Below are 20,042 nucleotides of genomic sequence, written 5' to 3' on the forward strand. Positions count from 1 at the left end.
CATTAACGGAAAAGTACAATATTTGTCTGTTCAGAGAATCTGTGTTTGCTCAGTATGAGGCTGATGATATGTGGACTCAACCAAAACTGACTACATTTATGATGATAAAATATGAAAATAGTAAGTAAAGAATAATGTTGTGTAACAAGTGCAATGAGATAACTTGTGTAATTTGCGCAATATAAATAAAACTGAATTGAATTGTGTATAATTTATCTTAAAAGCAAAGATCTTTATGTGCCCAGAGATGTTATTAACCACTTATGGTTGAAACTGGATGGTTTGTCAGTCTGAAGGAAGTACAGTGGATCTGTTCAATGTGTTTTTTAACAGACAAAGACATTTTTATTTTGTTTTATATTGCCCTCTTTACTGAGGACAGTGAAATGCTTTGTTCTGCGTAATGCTTTTCTCAGTATGATAAAAAGAGATACTGATTTTCTAAATATGGAGGATGATGTACAAATATTGAGATGGAAACATTTACACTAGGTAGTTACTTGGAGAAATCCTGGGAGATAAGATTTATTTCTGTGTCATGCCAAACATCTGGTCCTGGTACTTCCAGTGATATAAAAACATCCGGTGAAATGATTACCACATGATAAAGTACTTCTATATAAATACTGTATATACTATATTTATATTAACCACACACACACTCACAACAGGAAGGGACACTGTTGGTTCAAACATCCCAGCTGTCAGCTCGCATTTTGGGTCAGCAGCTAATCTCCCACCAGCCTTTGCCTCAGACTCGCTCAGAGCCTGATGTACAGTTACCCACAAGACACCTCTGACGGACAACAGCAGGTGACAACAACACAATCCCACCCTGCTGGCCAAATGTCACAGAGACAGAGGGGGCGGGGGAAGCAGAGGGTTAAGAGAGATATTTAGAGGTAGAAATGCAAATTTGGACAGAAGGAACCTGTAATGAATCAAACTGTTTCCTCAGCACGAGAAAAAAACATCAACCAGATAAATGGAGGGTACTTAGGATTGTATGAGTTACAGGGTGTCACAGCGGTAAAGGGGCTGAGGTGCATGCCCCATAAACCCTAACATCCTCGGTCTGAATCTGATCAGGGACCATGACCAGGGTACATGTCACCCACCTCTCTCTTTTTCCCAACATTTCCTGCCTGCCTCTCAACTTTAAACTTAGTGGCCATTTTATTAGGTGCACCTGTATGATCTAATGCAATCCAACTGTTCTGCATAGGGATGCACCGAAATGAAAATTCTTGGCCGAAGCCGAATATAATGAAAGATTTTGCTGAATACCGAATACCAAACAAGTACATTCACATTTTTGCCATTTTTTTACCATTGCATACATTAAATAGTCGAAATGTGCTTTTTACTCCCACAGTGTTTCCCACAGGATCAGTGTTACTCAGTGTTTCCCACAGGATTTGGAGAGACTATGGTGGGTCTTAATGTTCTGTTTGTACAGATTGCATTAGATTGTACAGGTGTAGCTACTACCTTATCAATAAAAATCAGAAATGCCCAAAACATAGCTCTAGTCAACAAATCCATCTCCATGATGACTGAGGAAACTTCATCCACTGACAAACTCCAGTTCAATCTTGTAAATGGATCTTGAGCTGGAATTGTTTGTCATTTTGACATAGCATCATTACATTTCCCTTAAAAAGAATTTTGCCAAACCTCCATCTGAATGTACCTGGGAGGAGACCATGCTGCAGATCTTATCATTGCTGACTGCATTTTTGGTTCAGTTTTCCACATTGCATTCTAACTCTGACTATAGATATGGTTGTGAGATAGAGTCCCGGCTCATAAGATTTGTGTGTCTTTACCCGGAAAACCTCTTTGAGTCGTCCCTAACCTGGACTCACCCAACTATCAGTTATATAACTCAGATGTGTTGCATCCAGCCTGGCGCCCATAAATCCCTGACACCTCCGCTGAATCCCACAGAGCCTTTAGGGCTGCCAGCTGCATCGCGTAACAGACAAACACCCCACCCCCACCCCAACCACACACAATCACTTTCAAAATGAGGGCAGGAGTGTGAACCATGTGACTACACACCCCACCACCTCCACCACTCAGTCACAAACCAGACTGTCGGCCAAAGTTAACAGGGACCGTTTTACGAAGCACAAAAGTAACATATTCATTTACTTACATCAAATTGTGACTGATCAGGTTTTTGTGTATCTGTTCTTATAAGAAAATACTCAAAACATGATTACAAAGAGGTTTTTACACAATAAGATATGGTTTGTGTGATACAATTCTTCTCCCATCACTATGCATGTAGGTGCACAACTACACAGCAAGCTAAACATTTCTATTAAACGGTAGAATGCCTTACAGTTTTTACTGGAAGCAACTGTGAAACAGTGTTAGAAAACAAGTTCAGTGGTAGTGATTACAAATCAGAAAACGATGATTCCATAAACAAGAGTTTGACCAAAGGTATTGTAGAAATGAGTGAGTGTAAGTGGAGGAAAGTGACTAGCTGCCAAGTTAGTAACATTGAGCTTCATGTCAGGAAGAAACAAAGTGTCCACTTTATGTTTTCATTGGAAGTACAACGTAGTTATTAATCTAGTAAACATACATAAGGTACATACATAAACAGAAGGTATCCCAATTGTAGCTTCATTAAACAGTTACAGCTGTGGCTAGCTTGGTAAGCTAAATTACAGATCAGCTTTAATTAAAGGAGTAGCCTACCTACAAAAATGATTAGGTATAATTATATAATATATAATATTATAAGGGTACTTGGGGAGTAGATAAAAGATGCCTGTCGATATTTGCTTAAAGACAGACACAATCGAGACTTATATAGTCTCTTATTCTGGTCTTCAAGCTAGTAAGCTAGTATGAATCTAGTAAGCTAGCTTGAAGACGAGACATTTTTTTTGTATTTCAGAAAAGAACTGCTTATGAACAAAACATTACACTATATAAAATAACTGGCATTTTGATCCTGCATCGTTACTCTACAGTCTCTTATGTGTGGACTGTAAAGTTTCATATTGTCACCCGAACAAACTGTGCTCAGGCCACGCCAAGAGGTAAAAGTTCAAATGTACGGATTTTGACCGAACTGACTCAGTGAATCAGTCACATCCTCATAGAAATTATTATGATGTGTGTAAATCCAGAAAGAAACATGGGCTATACTTCTAACACCATTATGAATCACACTTATAAAATGTTTTTTTTTTAGCATTTGTAGATGCTAAATATATTTGGATTCAGATAAATATATGAACGGTAAATGGATTGTACTTGTATAGTACCTTTCTACTGTTCCAACTACTTAAAGAGCTTTACACAACATCACATTCACCCATTCACACACATTCATACACTGATGGCAGAGACTAAGGTGAGAAACAGAAACACAAGTTCACATGGCACAGTCATCGGGAGCAATTTAGAATTCAATATCCTGCCCAAAGACACTTTGACTTGCAGACTGATTAGTGGACAACCGCTCTACCTGCTGACCTCCACAGCTGCTCCCTATATACCCAGTTTCATGGTATAAACACGTTATCCATCATAATTAACACAGAAAAAGTAAAAACTTGGAACAATCGGACTGAAAATCAGTTCATACATATATACAAGCTGCTGCAGCATGTGTGAAACTAAATCAGAAGAGATAAGTGATCCATGTAACCTATTTATAAAAAGCATCTTTATGTTTGAAAAGTACAAACACACGTGGCATCAACATATTTCTAGCTATCTATTTTACATGCTGTAAACTCAATATAAATTCTAAACAAAACGTCCCATGGTTTGGGTAAGAGGGAGCTGTTTAAAGGCATGAACGCAGCACTGCTCATAGTATGTACAGTTATATAAACTAGGGCAACAGCTAATGACTGTTTAATTACTGTTTATTGACTATTCTCCTTGACAATAGTTCCATGCAAAGTTTCCAACGGCTTACTGTATTTTGACAGTCAAAAACATTAAGATTAACTTAAAAAAAAAAATACAAAGAGATTAGGTTTACAATAATAAAAGTTAGACTAGAATAAAGACAATGTGTGATGAGACACTTTCGGAACAAATACTGTTATAGTTAGTCAAGCTTAAGATAAGATTGGATTGCAAATAATAGCATTTCCTGAGTTTCTATTTTTACTTGCTAGACACTTGTGTTCCCCCTCGCTAGGCTCTTCCACAGGTGTCCGGGGAGCCGTCTGTGGACAGACAATAAGCTCTGTTTGGGATCCAGAATGCTTCCCACTGGAAAGATTAAGGAAAGGTGTGTGCGCGAGCTGGGGAAGTTGTGTGCAAGCCACACAAAAGTTTGATATATATCGGAAGTGTTTTCATCAAGCACGAAGACATAGCGGTTGGTTTGGCTAATGTACGTCTTGTTATTGTCTTCCCTGCCCTCGTTCAAAAAGTAGGGCACCGCTTACCTAATCTTTTCGCTCACTCTGAAAGTGTCTGTCAGTGTAGTGGAGCGTGTCAGTAAATGAGATACTAGCCTCTCAACAGAGAGCAGAAACGTTTATTCCCAGCATACAGTAGACAGGTCAATTTGGAGTCATATCATTTTCAGAAAGTCATAAAGCACCCTGGGATTAATCACTTTTGATGCCTTGACTGCGCTCTTTGGCTCAGGCGTATAGCTCTGGCTGTTGCTTCAAGACATGTTATTCGTACATCACGTGTCAGATTTTAAGAATTGGTATTATTCTCATGCTGTGTTGTCACAGGGATGAAAGGGAAACGGCAGGACTACAAACGAGCTGTTTTCAAGCGGTTCAGAGCAGAGCTTTCTGTGGGAGATGGGAACTCACTTTGGGCTGGACTTTGGGCTTTTTCACTTTGAAAACCTGTTACATGCACAAAAAAGATATATAACTCAATAAAGGAGAGGGGAAAAGCCAAAAAGCAGAATACCACCTCTTTAATTTCAATATGTTAAAAATTTGCTAACAAAGTGCTTACTGGTGAAACTTGGCTTGGCACTGACAGACTGCTCTCACCTGTTTACTTTGACAGAGTAATAAAATCTTTTAATATTACGACTTTATTCACAATCTCAAATTATTATTTTCCCCCTTCAGTTTCCCTAATAATGGACTAATCTTTCAGGTTAACACTGTATCACAAGGTGAGTATGTGATTTGTGGCTTGAAACTGTGCGTTAGAGCCGTCACATGGTTGAGTCTGAAGATTAGATTAGACGGTCATGTGTGACCAATCAGCTCTGCTGGGCTGCAGCCGTAGATTTTAAGATAAGTGTACTCTCGGAGAGGATGTTGTATTGTATGTTCAAGACATCTGTGCGTTCAGTTTGACAGGACACACATTTCTAGTGAAGGAAGCTGTAGACTGTATCAGCAAGGCATGGTTCACATTTAGAGGAATAATTTAAAAAAAATTTTTATTTAAAAGTCACTAGTATGTAGTGGATCAGAGTTTAAGAAACATTTCACATAGCCAGAGTTGATCTCAAGGCAAAAATAATCTCATTGTTCATATTAAGCATGAGTGGGTGGGGCCACAGAACCACACCTTTACTTGCTAATAAAGCAACAAAGAGAAGAGAGGTGTTTTTATTTTTCACTATTAATATGCATCAGTATTGTTTGTGAGAAATCATGTTTTTTTTCGTCAGTTTTAGAGGCTCAAAATACTACAATATCCAGACAACTCAGCAGGTATTGCCAACACTGCAGCATAGCTGCTGAATTTATCCCAAACTGACCCAGAATCTCTCTCTCAGGAGCGTAATCTTTAGCTTCAGCTTACCGTTTGTGGTACATTTAACAGACTTTTGAGCTCAGTGACTGGATGTTTCTTACTGAAATGCACAGAATGGAATTTTTCTGTCCATTTTAATGTCCACGGGCTTGTACCTTTGACTTTTTATCAACAAAACCCAGATACAGTTTTTTCACAGTTTTTCATCTTTAACCCAGATGACTCAAACCAGAGAATTCCTTGTCCATCCAAGTGTTTCAACTGTCAGTCAATGACAGTCAGTGTCTATTAGGAAATTAATTTGAAGCTTAGAACCCTGGGTTTTTTGATATTTCCTTCCTCTTCACTGCTCTACACTTCTCAAACAACAAATATATAAAAGCTATAATAAGTTAACACACACAGACACAAACAAACATCCACTTAAGATGCACTTCAGGGTCCTACCTTGCAGTCATGCTGTGCCATAAGTGAGCTCCTGTGGAAGAGAAGATATCTATTATTCAGCATCGCTGAGTAGGTCATATAATTTGAAAATACCATAACAATGAGAGTTAAATGGCTAATAAAAGATTTTTTTCTATATTGGACACTTTCCCAATGAAACATTTTGGCATTTGTGGTGAAAAGTTGTCACTTTTGTCATTTTCCTAATATTGCCAACTGGCATCTACCATTGATTTATTTTCATTGGATCAAATTACAATTTCACTTTACTTTAACCCTCCCTATTTAGCATTTACAAGCAGAAAATAACTATGTGAAAACAGTTTATAACACACTACTTACTACATCTGTAAGCAGATGTAGGTGGAGACAGCTGTATACACAGATAATGAATGACAACAAAAAGGAAGTTGTAATTTTATAAAATGTGCCTTCATAGGATATGTTACAATTACTGACAAAGTAAAGTACATTAGGTCACTGTCATGTAAAAACAGGAAACGGACAAACACAAAATTGTAAGCATTGTCTAAATTACCATTGTCTGCTGCAGCATTTAGATTTTCTTTCATTAGAACTAAGCCATTAAAAACAGCTCCTGAGCAAAATTATGTGGACAGGAAGGCATCTTGTACTTCATAGCACAGTACGCACAAGATTGTTATGTAGAAATATATCTTATCAGCCTGAAGGACAAAATGCGGCAGAGAAACATGTCTCATGCTGAGATGCTGTAGATTAAAGCTAGACGTAGAGCTGTGGCTGCAACGTTATCTGATCTGCTCAGTTGCTTTGTGCCTCTTATATCATAGAGCATCATTCTTTACCAAATTATGTTTGAGGTTACCAGCCCCTTTTACTGTTATATATATACACTATATATATATATACATATACATACAGTATATATACACACACACACACACACACACACACACACATCTTTGAGTGTATATCTGTAATTGTTAAAGTGAACTGGAAGAACATATGGGAGAAAGAGGCATTCAACAACAGCAATGCTCAGTGGCTAGTGGATCTAAGAACAGATCACAGCAATCTCCCAGAACAAGATCCAGTAACCATTACAACGGCAGACATCCAAGATAGAGTGGCAGGTATGAAGAGCTGGACAGCACCAGGCCCTGACATGATCCACACCTACTGGCTGAAGAAACTAATGCCTGGCAGCACAAATGAGCCAACTGCTGATGGATGGGACCCACCCAGAATGGTTAACCCAAGGACGGACAGTCCTGATCATGAAGGACCCCCAGAAGGGAACAGTACTCATCCAACTACCGACCAATAACCTGCCTCTGCACAACATGGAAGCTCCTGTCAGGCATCATAGCGGCTAAGATTAATAGGCACATGGCTCAATATATGGACAGGGCCCAGAAGGGAATGGGCAGTAATACCAGGGGAGCCAAGCACCAGCTACTGGTTGATAGAGCAGTCACTCGAGACTGCAAGAGCAGGCAGACTGGATTGACTACAAGAAAGCCTACGACTCAATGCCACATACATGGATACTGGAATGCTTGGAAATGTACAAGATCAACAAGACACTAATAGCCTTCGTGAGGAACTCAGTTGGGGCTGTGGAAAACAAGTCTGGAAGCCAACTCAAAGCCAATTGCACAAGTCACCATCAAGTGCGGCATGTACTAAGGTGATGCACTATCCCCGCTGCTGTTCTGCATAAGCCTGAACCCCCTCAGCCAGATCATCACAAAGACTGGCTACGGATACCTGTTCCGAAGTGGAACAACCATCAGTCACCTCCTCTACATGGATGACATCAAGCTGTATGCCAGAAATGAGCGAGACATCGACTCACTGATCCACACTACCAGGATCTACAGCAACGACATTGGAATGTCGTTCGGACTGGACAAGTGTGGTCGCATGGTATCAAAAAGAAGGAAGATGATCAGAACCGAGGGGATTGAACTACCAGAAGGCCACATTTCAGATGTTCAGGACAGCTACAATTACCTTGGGGTGGCGCAGGCTAACAGAAACCATGAAGAGGCAGCAAGGAAGTCCGCCACAGCCAAATACCTACAGAGAGTAAGTCAGGTCCTAAAAAGTCAGCTGAATGGGAAGAACAAGATCCGAGCCATCAACACATACGCCCTGCCAGTCATCAGATACCCTGCTGGTATAATAAACTGGCCAAGGGAGGAAATAGATGCTACTGACATCAAGACAAGAAAGGTCCTCACAATGCATGGAGGGTTTCACCCCAAATCCAGCACCCTGAGACTGTACATCAAGCGTAGCGAGGGAGGCCGAGGGCAAGTGAGTGTCAAGACCACTGTCCAGGATGAAACGCCGAAGATCCAGGAGTACATCAGGAAGATGGCCCCCAAAGATGAAGGGCTTAGTGAATACCTCAGGCAGCAGAAAGGAGAAGGTGAGGACAAGGAAGATGAAGAACCTTCATGGAAGGACAAGCCGCTGCACGGCATGTACCACAGACAAATAGAAGAAGTGGCTGATATCAAGAAATCCTACCAGTGGCTGGAAAAGGCTGGACTAAAGGACAGCACAGAAGCACTAATCATGGCGGAACAAGAACAGGCACTCAGTACAAGATCAATAGAGGCTGGGGTCTACCACACCAGGCAGGACCCCAGGTGCAGACTGTGCAAGGAAGCCCCAGAGACAGTACAGCACATAACAGCAGGGTGTAAGAAGCAGGTAAGAAGTGCGTACATGGAACGCCATAACCAGGTAGCCGTCATAGTGTACAGGAACATCTGCCATCAGTATGGGCTGGAAGTCCCAAGGTCAAAATGGAAGACACCTCACACATTTTCATTTTGCTTATGAAAACATCACTGATATTACGGATACATGCGTCTAAATCGGAGTGCAATGGTGAGCAACCGATGAGAGACCATGTGTGTCTCATCCTCATCTCAGACTCATCAGGCTAATGAGTCGCCATCCGGGTGAAATCATCTGAGAATGTGAGCTGGATGAACTGCTGGCAGTGTTATTCAGTTAGACAATATTTTCATAACTGATTAATCTGTAGTACGTAAGTAAAGAAATGGGCATAAGGTCTTGTTCCTGGTTATAAAACGAGTCTGGTTGTTTCAAACCAGTAGGACTTCTTTTTAACAATGCGACCTTGTTCCCAGATTTTATCTCATAACTTGGTGAGTACAATTAGCCTACTGATAAGAATTATGGTCAAAACTACAAAAAGAAAACCCAAGCTGTGATGAGCCGCAATTATCTTTTAAGCTGTTTGTGTCCTTTGACAAATACTATTTGTTCCTTCAGGTACAGAACAGTTCCTGCACTACTGTACCTAATGTTTTAAAAACTAAAGTTGCAAATAATGATTATTGTCATTATCTGCCTGTTATTTTCTAATTTAATCAATTAATCATTTGGTCTATAAAGTGTATAAAGCCAAAGGTATTCAAATATATATTTTTGTTCAACCAAAACTCAAAGATATTCAGTTCAGTGTGCACTATCACATAAGATAAAGAGAAGAAGCAAATGATCACATTTAAGAAGCTGAAACGAGACAATGTTTGGCTCTTTTGCTTGAAAAATGACTCAAAGAACTAATCAATTATTAAAATAGTGTCTGATTCATTTCCTGTCGATGAACTAATAGTTTCTTTTTTCAGGAAAATTCATTATCCACGACATTACAAATGTTTCATATTTTGAAGTTGATTTGCATTTAATGAGTTTTACTGCCCTGCCCCCGGCATGTCTAAGAAGGTGTTTTTCGTGTCACCTGTGGATCTGGACCGAGCGATGTCTCTGGTGGTCACCGTGACGACCAGCAGAGCCAGCAGGGCGGCCACGAGGCTGTAGGCTCGGAGAGGGCTGAAGGCCACAAACCTGCAGAGAAACAAAACAAAGGTTTCCCTTGCATCAGACACCCCTGCATCATGTCGCATCAGTGACGTTGATCCGCTGATGTGGCGAAGGCTAACGCTGATATTTGTGAAGCTGAAGCAGCCAAAATTCTTTTTAGATTTTAATAATCTGGTTTTAGAGTTTGTCATTGCTGTGGGATGCTTGTAGCAATGAAGGAACTGTGTTGACTGACTAATTTCTCTCAACATCTTATACTATGATTTCTAGAATTTTCTTATTTACTTACTCATAACAACCTGTCAGTATCAGAATGATGTGGGATCACAAAGACCTTTCTTGTGATACAAAAGACCCTTTATTGGCACATTATTTCCCTTTGCGTACTTCATGGAGAAGTACTGTAGTAATACTGGGATAGTAATTTTACAAAAACATTTGGTATGGCAAGGACATCCCCTTTGTTGTCTCTGAGGTTTTGAGGGGTTTAAACTGAGGAGTTTCCAAAATACACAAAGTCTATGTCTATATATGTCATTTGTATTAAATGAACTGATTGATTGATCACAGTATTTCTAAATTCCTTGCTGAGGCACTGTCACAAAGAAATAATGTAATATACCACAGCTACCACCGAGGACACTGAGGTCATGTCCTCTATTATTTCTGGGAATAGCAGCCTGAGGGAGTTTACACACTCCAGTATTTAAAAGACAAACAAATAGTGAATATTTTATAGTCAGATTCCAGTGTTTTTAGACTCAACACATTTTAATTTGACTAATTTGATTATTTTTAAGTATCTTCCCACTATTACATTTTATTACTGGCAGTGTGGAGAAATATATAACTTAGGCATCTAAACTAAATAAAGTAAATAAATACAAATAAATCCAAATAATGACAACATCTAAAACTATTTTGTCGTATTTATTGCGTTTTTGGGAGCAGGAGGACTTTAGAGGAGGGGGGGCTAATAAAATCCTGGCTATGGCACTGAGAATTAAATATAATATAAGAAACTATAAGAAATGTATAAAACAATTTCAAACAAACACATTAAACAATACAAACCTATGATTTTCAATGTCATAGGAATATTATAGAAACACCATATAAAGAATACTGTTTGCCCTTATTTATTATTGAAGCAGCCTATTATAGTAATTCTGAAGGAAAATGGGATTTAAAGAAATAAAGATAATGTAAACTTAATTCAATCCATATAAATATAGTGATGTTTTACTGAGGTTTGGGAAGTCCTAATTATATTTCCTCTAATTAACAGGAGCTCAGTGTAACCAGAAAGGGAGTCTGTGTGCTGATATCCCTGCGTCATGATGCCTACCAGATCATCGTGTTGGCTGCAGCAAACAGGGCTGAAGTCCTGCACGGTCTCTGCTTCCAGTTGACCAGGCCGGTGAGACGATACCCAAGTCGGCCGGGAGGCGTCTCCTCCCCTCGGTGTGCCCGGCCCAGCGGCCCCGGCGGCCCGGCAGCCGCCTCCCCGCCGCCCTCGGTTCCTGTTTCCCGGCTCCCCAGCATTGGAAAACGACCACAGGGCCCCTCCGCTCTGCCGCTCCGCTCCTCCAGCAGAGATCGGTATCAAGATAACCGGATGGTTTACGATAGCGGTTCCGGTGTTGGGTTTTCAAAATAAACGTCCCCGCGTTTGGAACGAAAAGTGGGCTGTGTAAGTTGGACAATAAAGGACACTGTTATGTGCTTACTTAGGTATAACTATAGCGTTAAAATGTGAACCTAAATTAGAGAGTTAGAGGTATAAACATAATGCATTTTTTAAATTTAAAGTTGGAATGATAACTTGAAGTAGGCAGTGGACAGGAAAGCAGTAGCCCTGCAGTGGAAGGGACTCATGAAAGGGGTTAGGGTCTGGGGGGTTAGCCTACAATATGATAAATGGGATAGAAGGAAATAAAAATGTATTTCTTTCACACAAAATCATATTTATTTTTCTGACTTTACTTCTTGTAAAATACTGGATAGTTTTACCTTTTTAGGGTTATCATTAGGCTACATTACATTACATTTTATTCATTTAGCAGACACTTTTATCCAAAGTGACTTACAATTGCTATATATATGTCAGAGGTCGCACACCTCTGGAGCAACTAAGGGTTAAGTGTCTGAAAGAAATATAAATATGAAGACATTAAATATGTGTTTTGTTAAAGAATATGGTAAACTTTTTCTGAATTCTAAAGTACAACATTGTAAAAATTTATTAACTTTGTAATGGCGTGATGACTGACATATAATTTGTAAATGTGACTTGAAGCTCACTATCAGTCTTTAGGTCATAAATGCTCTGCAGTGTTTGTTTTTAAGTCCAAGTCTGGTTGACACCCAGGTAAAGTATAGGCTACACCTAAAGGGGAATGGTAACTGCTGGAATTTCATTGTATATAATTTCAGTAACTGTTATGGTCTTTTATTGTGAAAGACAGAATCGCCACACTTCCTGTTTTGTGTTGTGTTTTTTCTTGAAGCCGCTCCAGACTTCTGCTTGTTTTGTTTTGGTTCAGGACATTGATGTCAGGAGTGTGTGTGTGTGTGTGTGTGTGTGTGTGTGTGTGTGTGTGTGTGTGTGTGTGTGTGTGTGTGTGTGTGTGTGTGTGTTTGTTTTTCGATCAGTGTGACTTTATTTGTGTTATACTGTTATCAATACATATTACAGTCTAGCTGTGTAAAATATGGAAAGAAGTAAATGAATACTAGAATTAATATTATGGACGCATATTAATTAACCAATGAATCAAATGATTATGCTCCATGTGATTTAGTGTCTTTTAGCTCATACTTTTGCTTAGCACAAAACAGCAGACAGACAAAATTGAGGACTAGCTATTGAAGAAAGACAAATAGCTAATAGATATTTTTCTCCAGATTTTATGGAGACCAAACCACAGCTTACAAGTCAGTGGATACTGCCCTCACATTCATCAGATGGACGTTAATATGACACCAAGATGGCATCATAATGGTAACTAAGGACTGTTTGTTATTCTGCCCCCTAGTGGTCAAAAAAGCTTTAAATAGAATTAACAAATCAAATATGAATATATAAAAAATATTTTAATAATACTGTAATTATGCATTTACCAATATACTACATTTATGTTACTGTATTGTACAGCCATTTGTTGAGTTCACCACGTTATCAATGTCTTTAACAAAGAAATAATTGAGCTAACTGTTGTTTGTGAAGTTTCACTCCTGGGATTTCTCATGAAGCAACAATCAAGCAAAGTTGGCTGTGAGAGACCGAATATCATTCTGTTGGTAGAAGAAACGGCTGGTTGGAGCCAAAAAGTGATTGTGCCTGATTCGTCACACAATGCAGGACAGAGTACACAACTGCTACACAGGATGTGTCAGGCAGGAGCAGTGACCAATGCCGTGTCAGCATTTTTCACAAGATTGTCTGGTCAGCCTGCACACACTATAACAACTGAAGCCAAGTACTAAAGTATGCATCATTTTGAACACAAACCTGGCATTTTGCATGTGCCAATTTTTATTATATTTCAATTAAATTTGCAGTATAAAAACACCATAATGGTCTTACCATAAACACAAACATACCTGCAGTCACAGAAACCATAAAATTAATTTAGTCATAAACAGTGAGGTTGTCGCATAACAGTATTGTGACTTGTTATGGGCAGTTGCCGTTTTCTTTGACAGTTTATAGACCAAATGATTAATGAGACAAACAAAATAATAGCTCGATGGATCCAGCCTGTGTGAGGGAGATGCTGTATGACAGATAACAGACTGGGCCACTCGCCACACATGACAGAGTCAGAATGAACTCGTCTAGGGGAGTAACGGGGAAGCTAAGAACTACAAAGAGTTGATGACCCATTTTACATTGCCGCCTGCACTGTTCTGGATCCGAATCAAGACCAGAGCTCAGTGCCAAACCGTGATCTCCAACAATGACCAGCTCCACTCTCCAGTGGTGGGGCAACTCCTTTACTCCACGCCAGTCCACCAAGCTACTCTCCTCAAAGCAGATTCCAACACATACACACATCTATTGATCTATACATCTATAACTGGCCAGTTAAGTTTGATTGTCAGCTTAGGAAAGTTATTGAAATTCTTGGACACAGCTGCACTCTTCCCCCAAATCCGTCATGGGAAAGGTATGAGATGCAGAGTTTCCGACTAATTCCGCTATTCAACCGTCTAACAAGCAGCTCTGATGTAGTGTACTGGCAGCTTAACTGACCCAAAGCTTAACCGGGTTGGTGTGACAGCAAATGCTATGAATAGCAAATCTTTCATTCATATGTTATGGATAAAAAGTCTATTAGTTTTCATGTGAACAGATGTGGTTCTTTATGAATCCATACAAAAAAAGTTCACAAATCCAACACAGGCACTGACAACACTGAACAAAACACAGGAATCAACCGTGAAAATAACAAGCCCTCATACATAAACGATAAAACATGTATACACGGACTGTGTATACATATAACAGTTTCAAAATGACCCATGTGTTAGGGTTTGGTTAAGTTTACGCAACTAGAGATTCTGGTTAAGGTTTGGGAAAGATTGCCACGAAACCACGAAAAAACAACCCATGCTGCTGTTTCTCTGGTGAAGACAGTCTCCATGATAATGGCCTCTCAGTAGGTGGATCACAAGGAGGTCGATGAGTTTTCAACAGGTTTGGAAAAGTACCAGAAATACCTTTCACGACCCTGTCAAATTTCCACAGTTATAATTGAGAGTTTGAAAATGTTGGGATGACTCTTTTGATATCTTTTGATTGTACTACATGTATTATAAAAAATACAGAATTGTACAGGAAGTCCCATATTGTTAAAAAATGTATGGCAAAATAGGCATAGTTAAATGTATTTATCTTTAGAAATAAATGTTTTATGAAGAAAGATCTTCTGACAGAGGGATATAAAACACATTCACACACACACACACACACACACACACACACACACACAAACACACACACACGTTGCACCCATTCATTCATGTGTGTTGAGCATTTACACACAGAGAAACTCATACACATATAGTAAAAAATACACACTGATTTACACACAAGTTTGTATACAAACTTAAACATTATCATCATGTTGTGCATGCACACCCACACACCATTAATAGAGAGTGTGTGTGTGTGTGTGTGTGTGTGTGTGTGTCTGTGTGTGTGTGTGTGTGTGTGTGTGTGTGTGTGTGTGTGTGTGTCTGTGTGTGTGTGTGTGTGTGAGCCACTAATTGGACTGAATTTCACAAGAGCAACAAAAGATCAGGCTCGAAAATTCCAGTTCTGGTTTGTACAGGCTTTGCTTTGTTGTCCCTTTGCCTCTGTTTGTTCTCTTCTAATGCTGTGTTAACAGTTATCTCTCTCCCTCTCTCTTTCTTTCAGTCTCTCTCATTTTCTCTCTTTTTTTCGTGTGGCCCATGAAAGGCTTTTTGGCCCCAAACGAAGCACCGTTACTCCAACTGCTCAGAAGCAGGCAAACCCCAGAGGCCAGAACTCAACGAGGGACTTCCCACATCAACTCCTAAATCTCTCTCTCTCGCTCTCTCTCTCTCTCTCTCTCTCTCTCTCTCTCTCTCTCTCTCACACACACACACACACACACACACAAACTCACACATACACAGCAGAAGCCTGCTGGACAGCCACAATGAACCCTAGACCTTCAGTAGAGTGGACCGTTGTCACCGTCTCCATATGTGGGAAACATTCGCTTGGTGCCGAGCCTGGACCCGAGCTTTTGGTTGGATTTTTCTTTTGATCTCGAGGCAGGATAGAGTTTGGGTGTAGGATGATGATTGAGCTGCAAAGCACAGAGGATGGTGGAGGTGGTTGTGGCCACGTGGACATATTGAGCACAGAGGAGCTAGAGTGTAAGATCTGCTACTGTGTGTACAACCTTGGGAGTCGCAGGCCGAAGGTGCTCGAGTGCTGCCACCGTCTGTGCGCCAAATGCCTCACTAAGATTCTGGACTTGGGTGAGTCACCTCCTAACGCTGTTGTGTGCCCCTTCTGCCGCTACCTTACCAAACTGCCAGGAGAGGCGGTGAGCAGCCTGCCAGATGACTGCAATCTGGTGGCGGCGCTGGCCGTCCAAAGCAGAAATCAGAGGAATTTCCACTTTCACCAGGAGGCGGCCACAGAGCTGCTCCTCAGCCCCAGGCGCCTGAGCTCACTGATGGGTAGCAACCCACCTGTGACATCCCCTTCCTCCTCCTCCTCTTCCTCCACTTCTTCCTCCACCAGCTACTCCTCCATCCGTGGCTCCCCTAACTTTGTGGTTATTACCATCATGGAGCCTCCCCCGGTGCCTGCATCCATCCAAGACCACTATCTCTACTACCAGCCAAGTGGATCCCACACATCAAATCGGGGATACCGCTCATCCAGTCTAGACTCCATGACATCTATCACGCAGAGGTGGACGGTGTGGAACTGTGCAGCTCTCCTGTGCCAGACCTCGGCCCGGGCGCTGGTGTGGGTGCTGGGGCTGCTGTACTTCAGCTCTCTGCCCATGGGGGTTTACCTGCTCATCATGCAGAGGACAATTCTCGGGGTGCTGCTAGTGAGCCTGGTTCCTGCCAGCCTCGTCATGATCATGGTCTATGGGTTCTGCCAGTGTATCTGCCATGAGTTGTGGGACTGCATACCGCCATAATGGGACCAGATGAATGGGCAATGGTTTGCTTTGAATGTGCTTGACAATGGATCTCCAGAATTCACTAATGGGGATGTTACTGTGTAACTGACCATGTGAACGCTTTAATAGGAGAAAAAATGTTCCTTTTTACTGAAGAAGAGAGCAAGAACATTATGCACATTACAAATGGAGCTCACAGTTTGGGGGTTTTGATTATTATACATGTTAATGTGTGCTTTCTTTAGCTTGGTAGCCAAGTAATTACCTATTAGAGCTCAAAGTGTCAGATTTAGCTAAAAGTGTAATGCCAATTCTGGTGGAATTTGCTGTTAGTTTGTGTTAGAGAGAAACATGAAGGTGTTATTAATAACTCTCTGACACCTCTGGCTCTAATTTGTTAACTAATAGTGGTGCTCAGCCTTTTCAGATTGTGTCCCAGCATCAAATGCATCAAACATGAACTTTAACATCACAAAGTCCTGACAGTTCTTGAAATCACCATGAACAGTACTGAACACCTTCTATCCACCAAAAAAGGGATATCATATATTTTCTCACCATGACAGAATTACAGGGGGGAGTCAACAACAGGATATACAATAGTTTGATCCTGAAATAAAATGGTTACCAGTTAAAGCCCGCTAAAGATAATTTTTGTTAAAGCTACAGAGGCCCTTTTTACATTTCTTGCTTCTAGGAGGGTTCGCTGGTAGAGCGGAAGTCCATCAACTTTTCTCAAATGTTTTGTTCTTTATGTCGTGATTTGTAAATTTAGGGAATTTGGGATTTTTTAGTTTGTTTGTATTTTGGAGGGGCTCTTGACACCACTACAGCTAATTTGCTCTCACAAAATGTACCAGGTGCAGCCATGGGGGTCAGGAAAAGTAAATTACATTCATGCTCACCCATGTTCAACCCGTGGCAGCCAGAAATTAGCATTAGTCACTCCTACAGAATGTTCCAGTTGATTGTGTGGATGAAAAAAAAATCAGTTGGTTCCCCCAAATCAAACATTGCACATATTTGCATAAAATAAATTAGATTTATCTTTTGCAAGCTATTCACTTTGTGAATATATTTAGTTTTGGGGGGATTACTGTTGCCCCGCGACCCTGTACGCAGGATAAGCGGTTGACAATGGATGGAAGTTGCAAATAGGTAAAAGAGATAATACTGAAAAATATAGATAAAAAAGACAATTCAAGACAACTAAAAAAGTTCTAGTAAAATCAGGAAATGTTCTTTGACAAAGGTATGTTTAAGGCGAATTAAAAGATGACACTAAATCATCCAGCCTTATTTCCTCAGACAAGTTATTCCAGATACACAGGGGTCCTGACAGCAAACAATCCTGTATAGCTTTAAGTCGGGCCTCTGGAACACAGGAAAGACTTTAGATCAAACTAAGTATACAGTGTATGAAAGTTTGCAAAGCATTGAAGAGCCTTTAAAGAAAACAATAATATCTTAAAATCTATTCTAAAAGACGCCAGCAGTCAGCAGTGTTAGGAGGCTAAAACAGGTGTGATAAATCAAGACTACTGGTTCTGGTGAAAAGCTGGGCAGCCGAAATTATTCTAATTAACAGAAATCTGAAATTGCCTTCAGAAGTTATTCTATAAGAAGCAGGAGCAGAAGAAAAAGGTCTGTATGAATGAAAATTACAAGGAGAGAAAAAAACTGAAATAAATTAAAGCATATTTCTTCTTTGGATTCTTTATTATGTTGAGTTCTGTCTACACTGCAGTGTATTGTTTATCACTCTTATCTCATTCTCTGTGGTGAGGTCAAGCCTGAACCACCAGATGGTGCTGTGACAGCTCCCCACACCTCCTGCCCCAGTTTGTCTGTGTTTGTATTTAACAGAGAATGGAAAAAGTCTGATGACTGATGAACCCCTACACCCTCACCAGATTCAAAACAGAAACTTCAGTTTAGTTTAAATCGTTGAATCAAAGGCTGCAGGAGTGTTTACACAAAGAATCTGAAAGTCAGATGAAACTGTCATGCTGGTTATCTGGTTATGTACCTGATTCTGTCTCACCTGCAGAAGTCAGGGCCAGAAGAAGCCTGTAAAGTTTTCTTGTAAACAAACAACAGTAATGTTTACATTCACTTGCCGAGGCACACTGTGTGTATCTTTGAGGTCTAACGTACATGCATCGTTCCTCGTAATATATTTGCATGTATATTTGCATGTGCATACAAAGAAAACAGGGACCCCCTCGTCAAAACATTGCTCCATGACGCTACTGGTGGTCAGAAACTTCACAGGGTACCTTTAAAGACACTGTAACTGATGGTTTTCGAGAATTGGCAGAAGTAATTAGCACACCACTGAGTCAAGAACAACTTTGTTTTACAAACTTTTATTCTTTTGTTTCTTTTATTTTCTCTTTCCTTTATTACTTATTACTTAATATATTTTTGTAACACCCAAATCTCTGCCAGATTTTGCAGAATAACATTTAGCATGTAAAAACACCATAAAGATCACATTTCAAATAGATTTCCTTAGTAATGAATACATGTATTCTTGATATTTTAATGTAAATAAAAATTTTAAAAAGCATCAAGATCCTTGCTTAAATTAAATGTCCTAGAACTTTAATGTATAAATACTCTATTACAAGCTCCAGTGCATTAAAAATCTTGATATTGATGCATCATTGTGTCGGCAGCATTTTTAAATGGAACCATGTCAGACGTTAAAGCTTCAGTGTGTAATATTTAGGAGGATCTGTTGACAAAAATGCAATGTAATATACTAACTATGTTTTCAGTGGTGTACAAAGACCTTACATAATGAACGGTTCTGTTTTTATTACCTTAGAATGAGCCATTTCTATCTACATACACCGTGGGAAGTCGCCATGTTGCGCCGCCATGTTTTTATATTAGCCCAAAATGAACAGAATACATACGTGAATACATACATACAATCATATGTGAATACATACAAGAAGAAGAAGTAGTTGTAGTAGTAGTCATCTGCTTTGTTAGAAGTAAGAAAAGAAAAGAAATTTGGACAAATGGAGACCCACAAGTATTATTTAGCACAACAGCCAACAGAGTGTGTCGGCCACATAGACAGTATATTATTGGAGGATGCCACCCACAGATTTGAGTGGAGAGCAGTGAAGCCAGTTTTGGACTTACAACATACAATAACAGGGCTACTTCCTGTTGCCACCAATGTCTACTGTTCATGATAGCCCAGTATTAGCGTGGTTTAATGACGTAAAGCAACGGCCAAAAAAATGTTTCATGGCTCAGACTCGGATCGTCACTTTTTAATCAGCCCACCTACAAGGCTCATCTGCCAAACAACAATGC

General features: G+C 40.0%; 2 protein-coding genes across 2 annotated transcripts in view; one reads left to right on the top strand and one right to left on the bottom strand.

Annotated features, from left to right (window-relative positions):
- The window catches only part of retreg1 (reticulophagy regulator 1), a 29,388-nt gene extending 17,599 nt beyond the window's left edge, over positions 1–11,789 (bottom strand). The window contains exons 1-3 of the mRNA XM_046052653.1: positions 11,375–11,789; positions 9,944–10,050; positions 6,175–6,205 (exon numbers count right to left, since the gene is read on the bottom strand). Of these exons, the coding sequence (XP_045908609.1) occupies positions 6,175–6,205; positions 9,944–10,050; positions 11,375–11,571 (335 nt within the window). The 5' untranslated portion in view covers positions 11,572–11,789. The remainder of the gene's footprint in view (positions 1–6,174; positions 6,206–9,943; positions 10,051–11,374) is intronic.
- rnf182 (ring finger protein 182) lies at positions 11,458–17,167 on the top strand. The gene is made up of 3 exons (XM_046052654.1): positions 11,458–11,719; positions 12,934–13,030; positions 15,452–17,167. The coding sequence occupies exon 3, from the start codon at positions 15,858–15,860 to the stop codon at positions 16,722–16,724; it is 867 nt and encodes a 288-aa protein (XP_045908610.1). The 5' UTR covers positions 11,458–11,719; positions 12,934–13,030; positions 15,452–15,857; the 3' UTR covers positions 16,725–17,167.
- The last annotated feature ends 2,875 nt before the right edge of the window (positions 17,168–20,042 follow it).

The sequence above is a fragment of the Micropterus dolomieu genome, linkage group LG06 (assembly GCF_021292245.1).
Source record: "Micropterus dolomieu isolate WLL.071019.BEF.003 ecotype Adirondacks linkage group LG06, ASM2129224v1, whole genome shotgun sequence".
In the NCBI taxonomy this organism is placed as follows: domain Eukaryota; kingdom Metazoa; phylum Chordata; class Actinopteri; order Centrarchiformes; family Centrarchidae; genus Micropterus; species Micropterus dolomieu.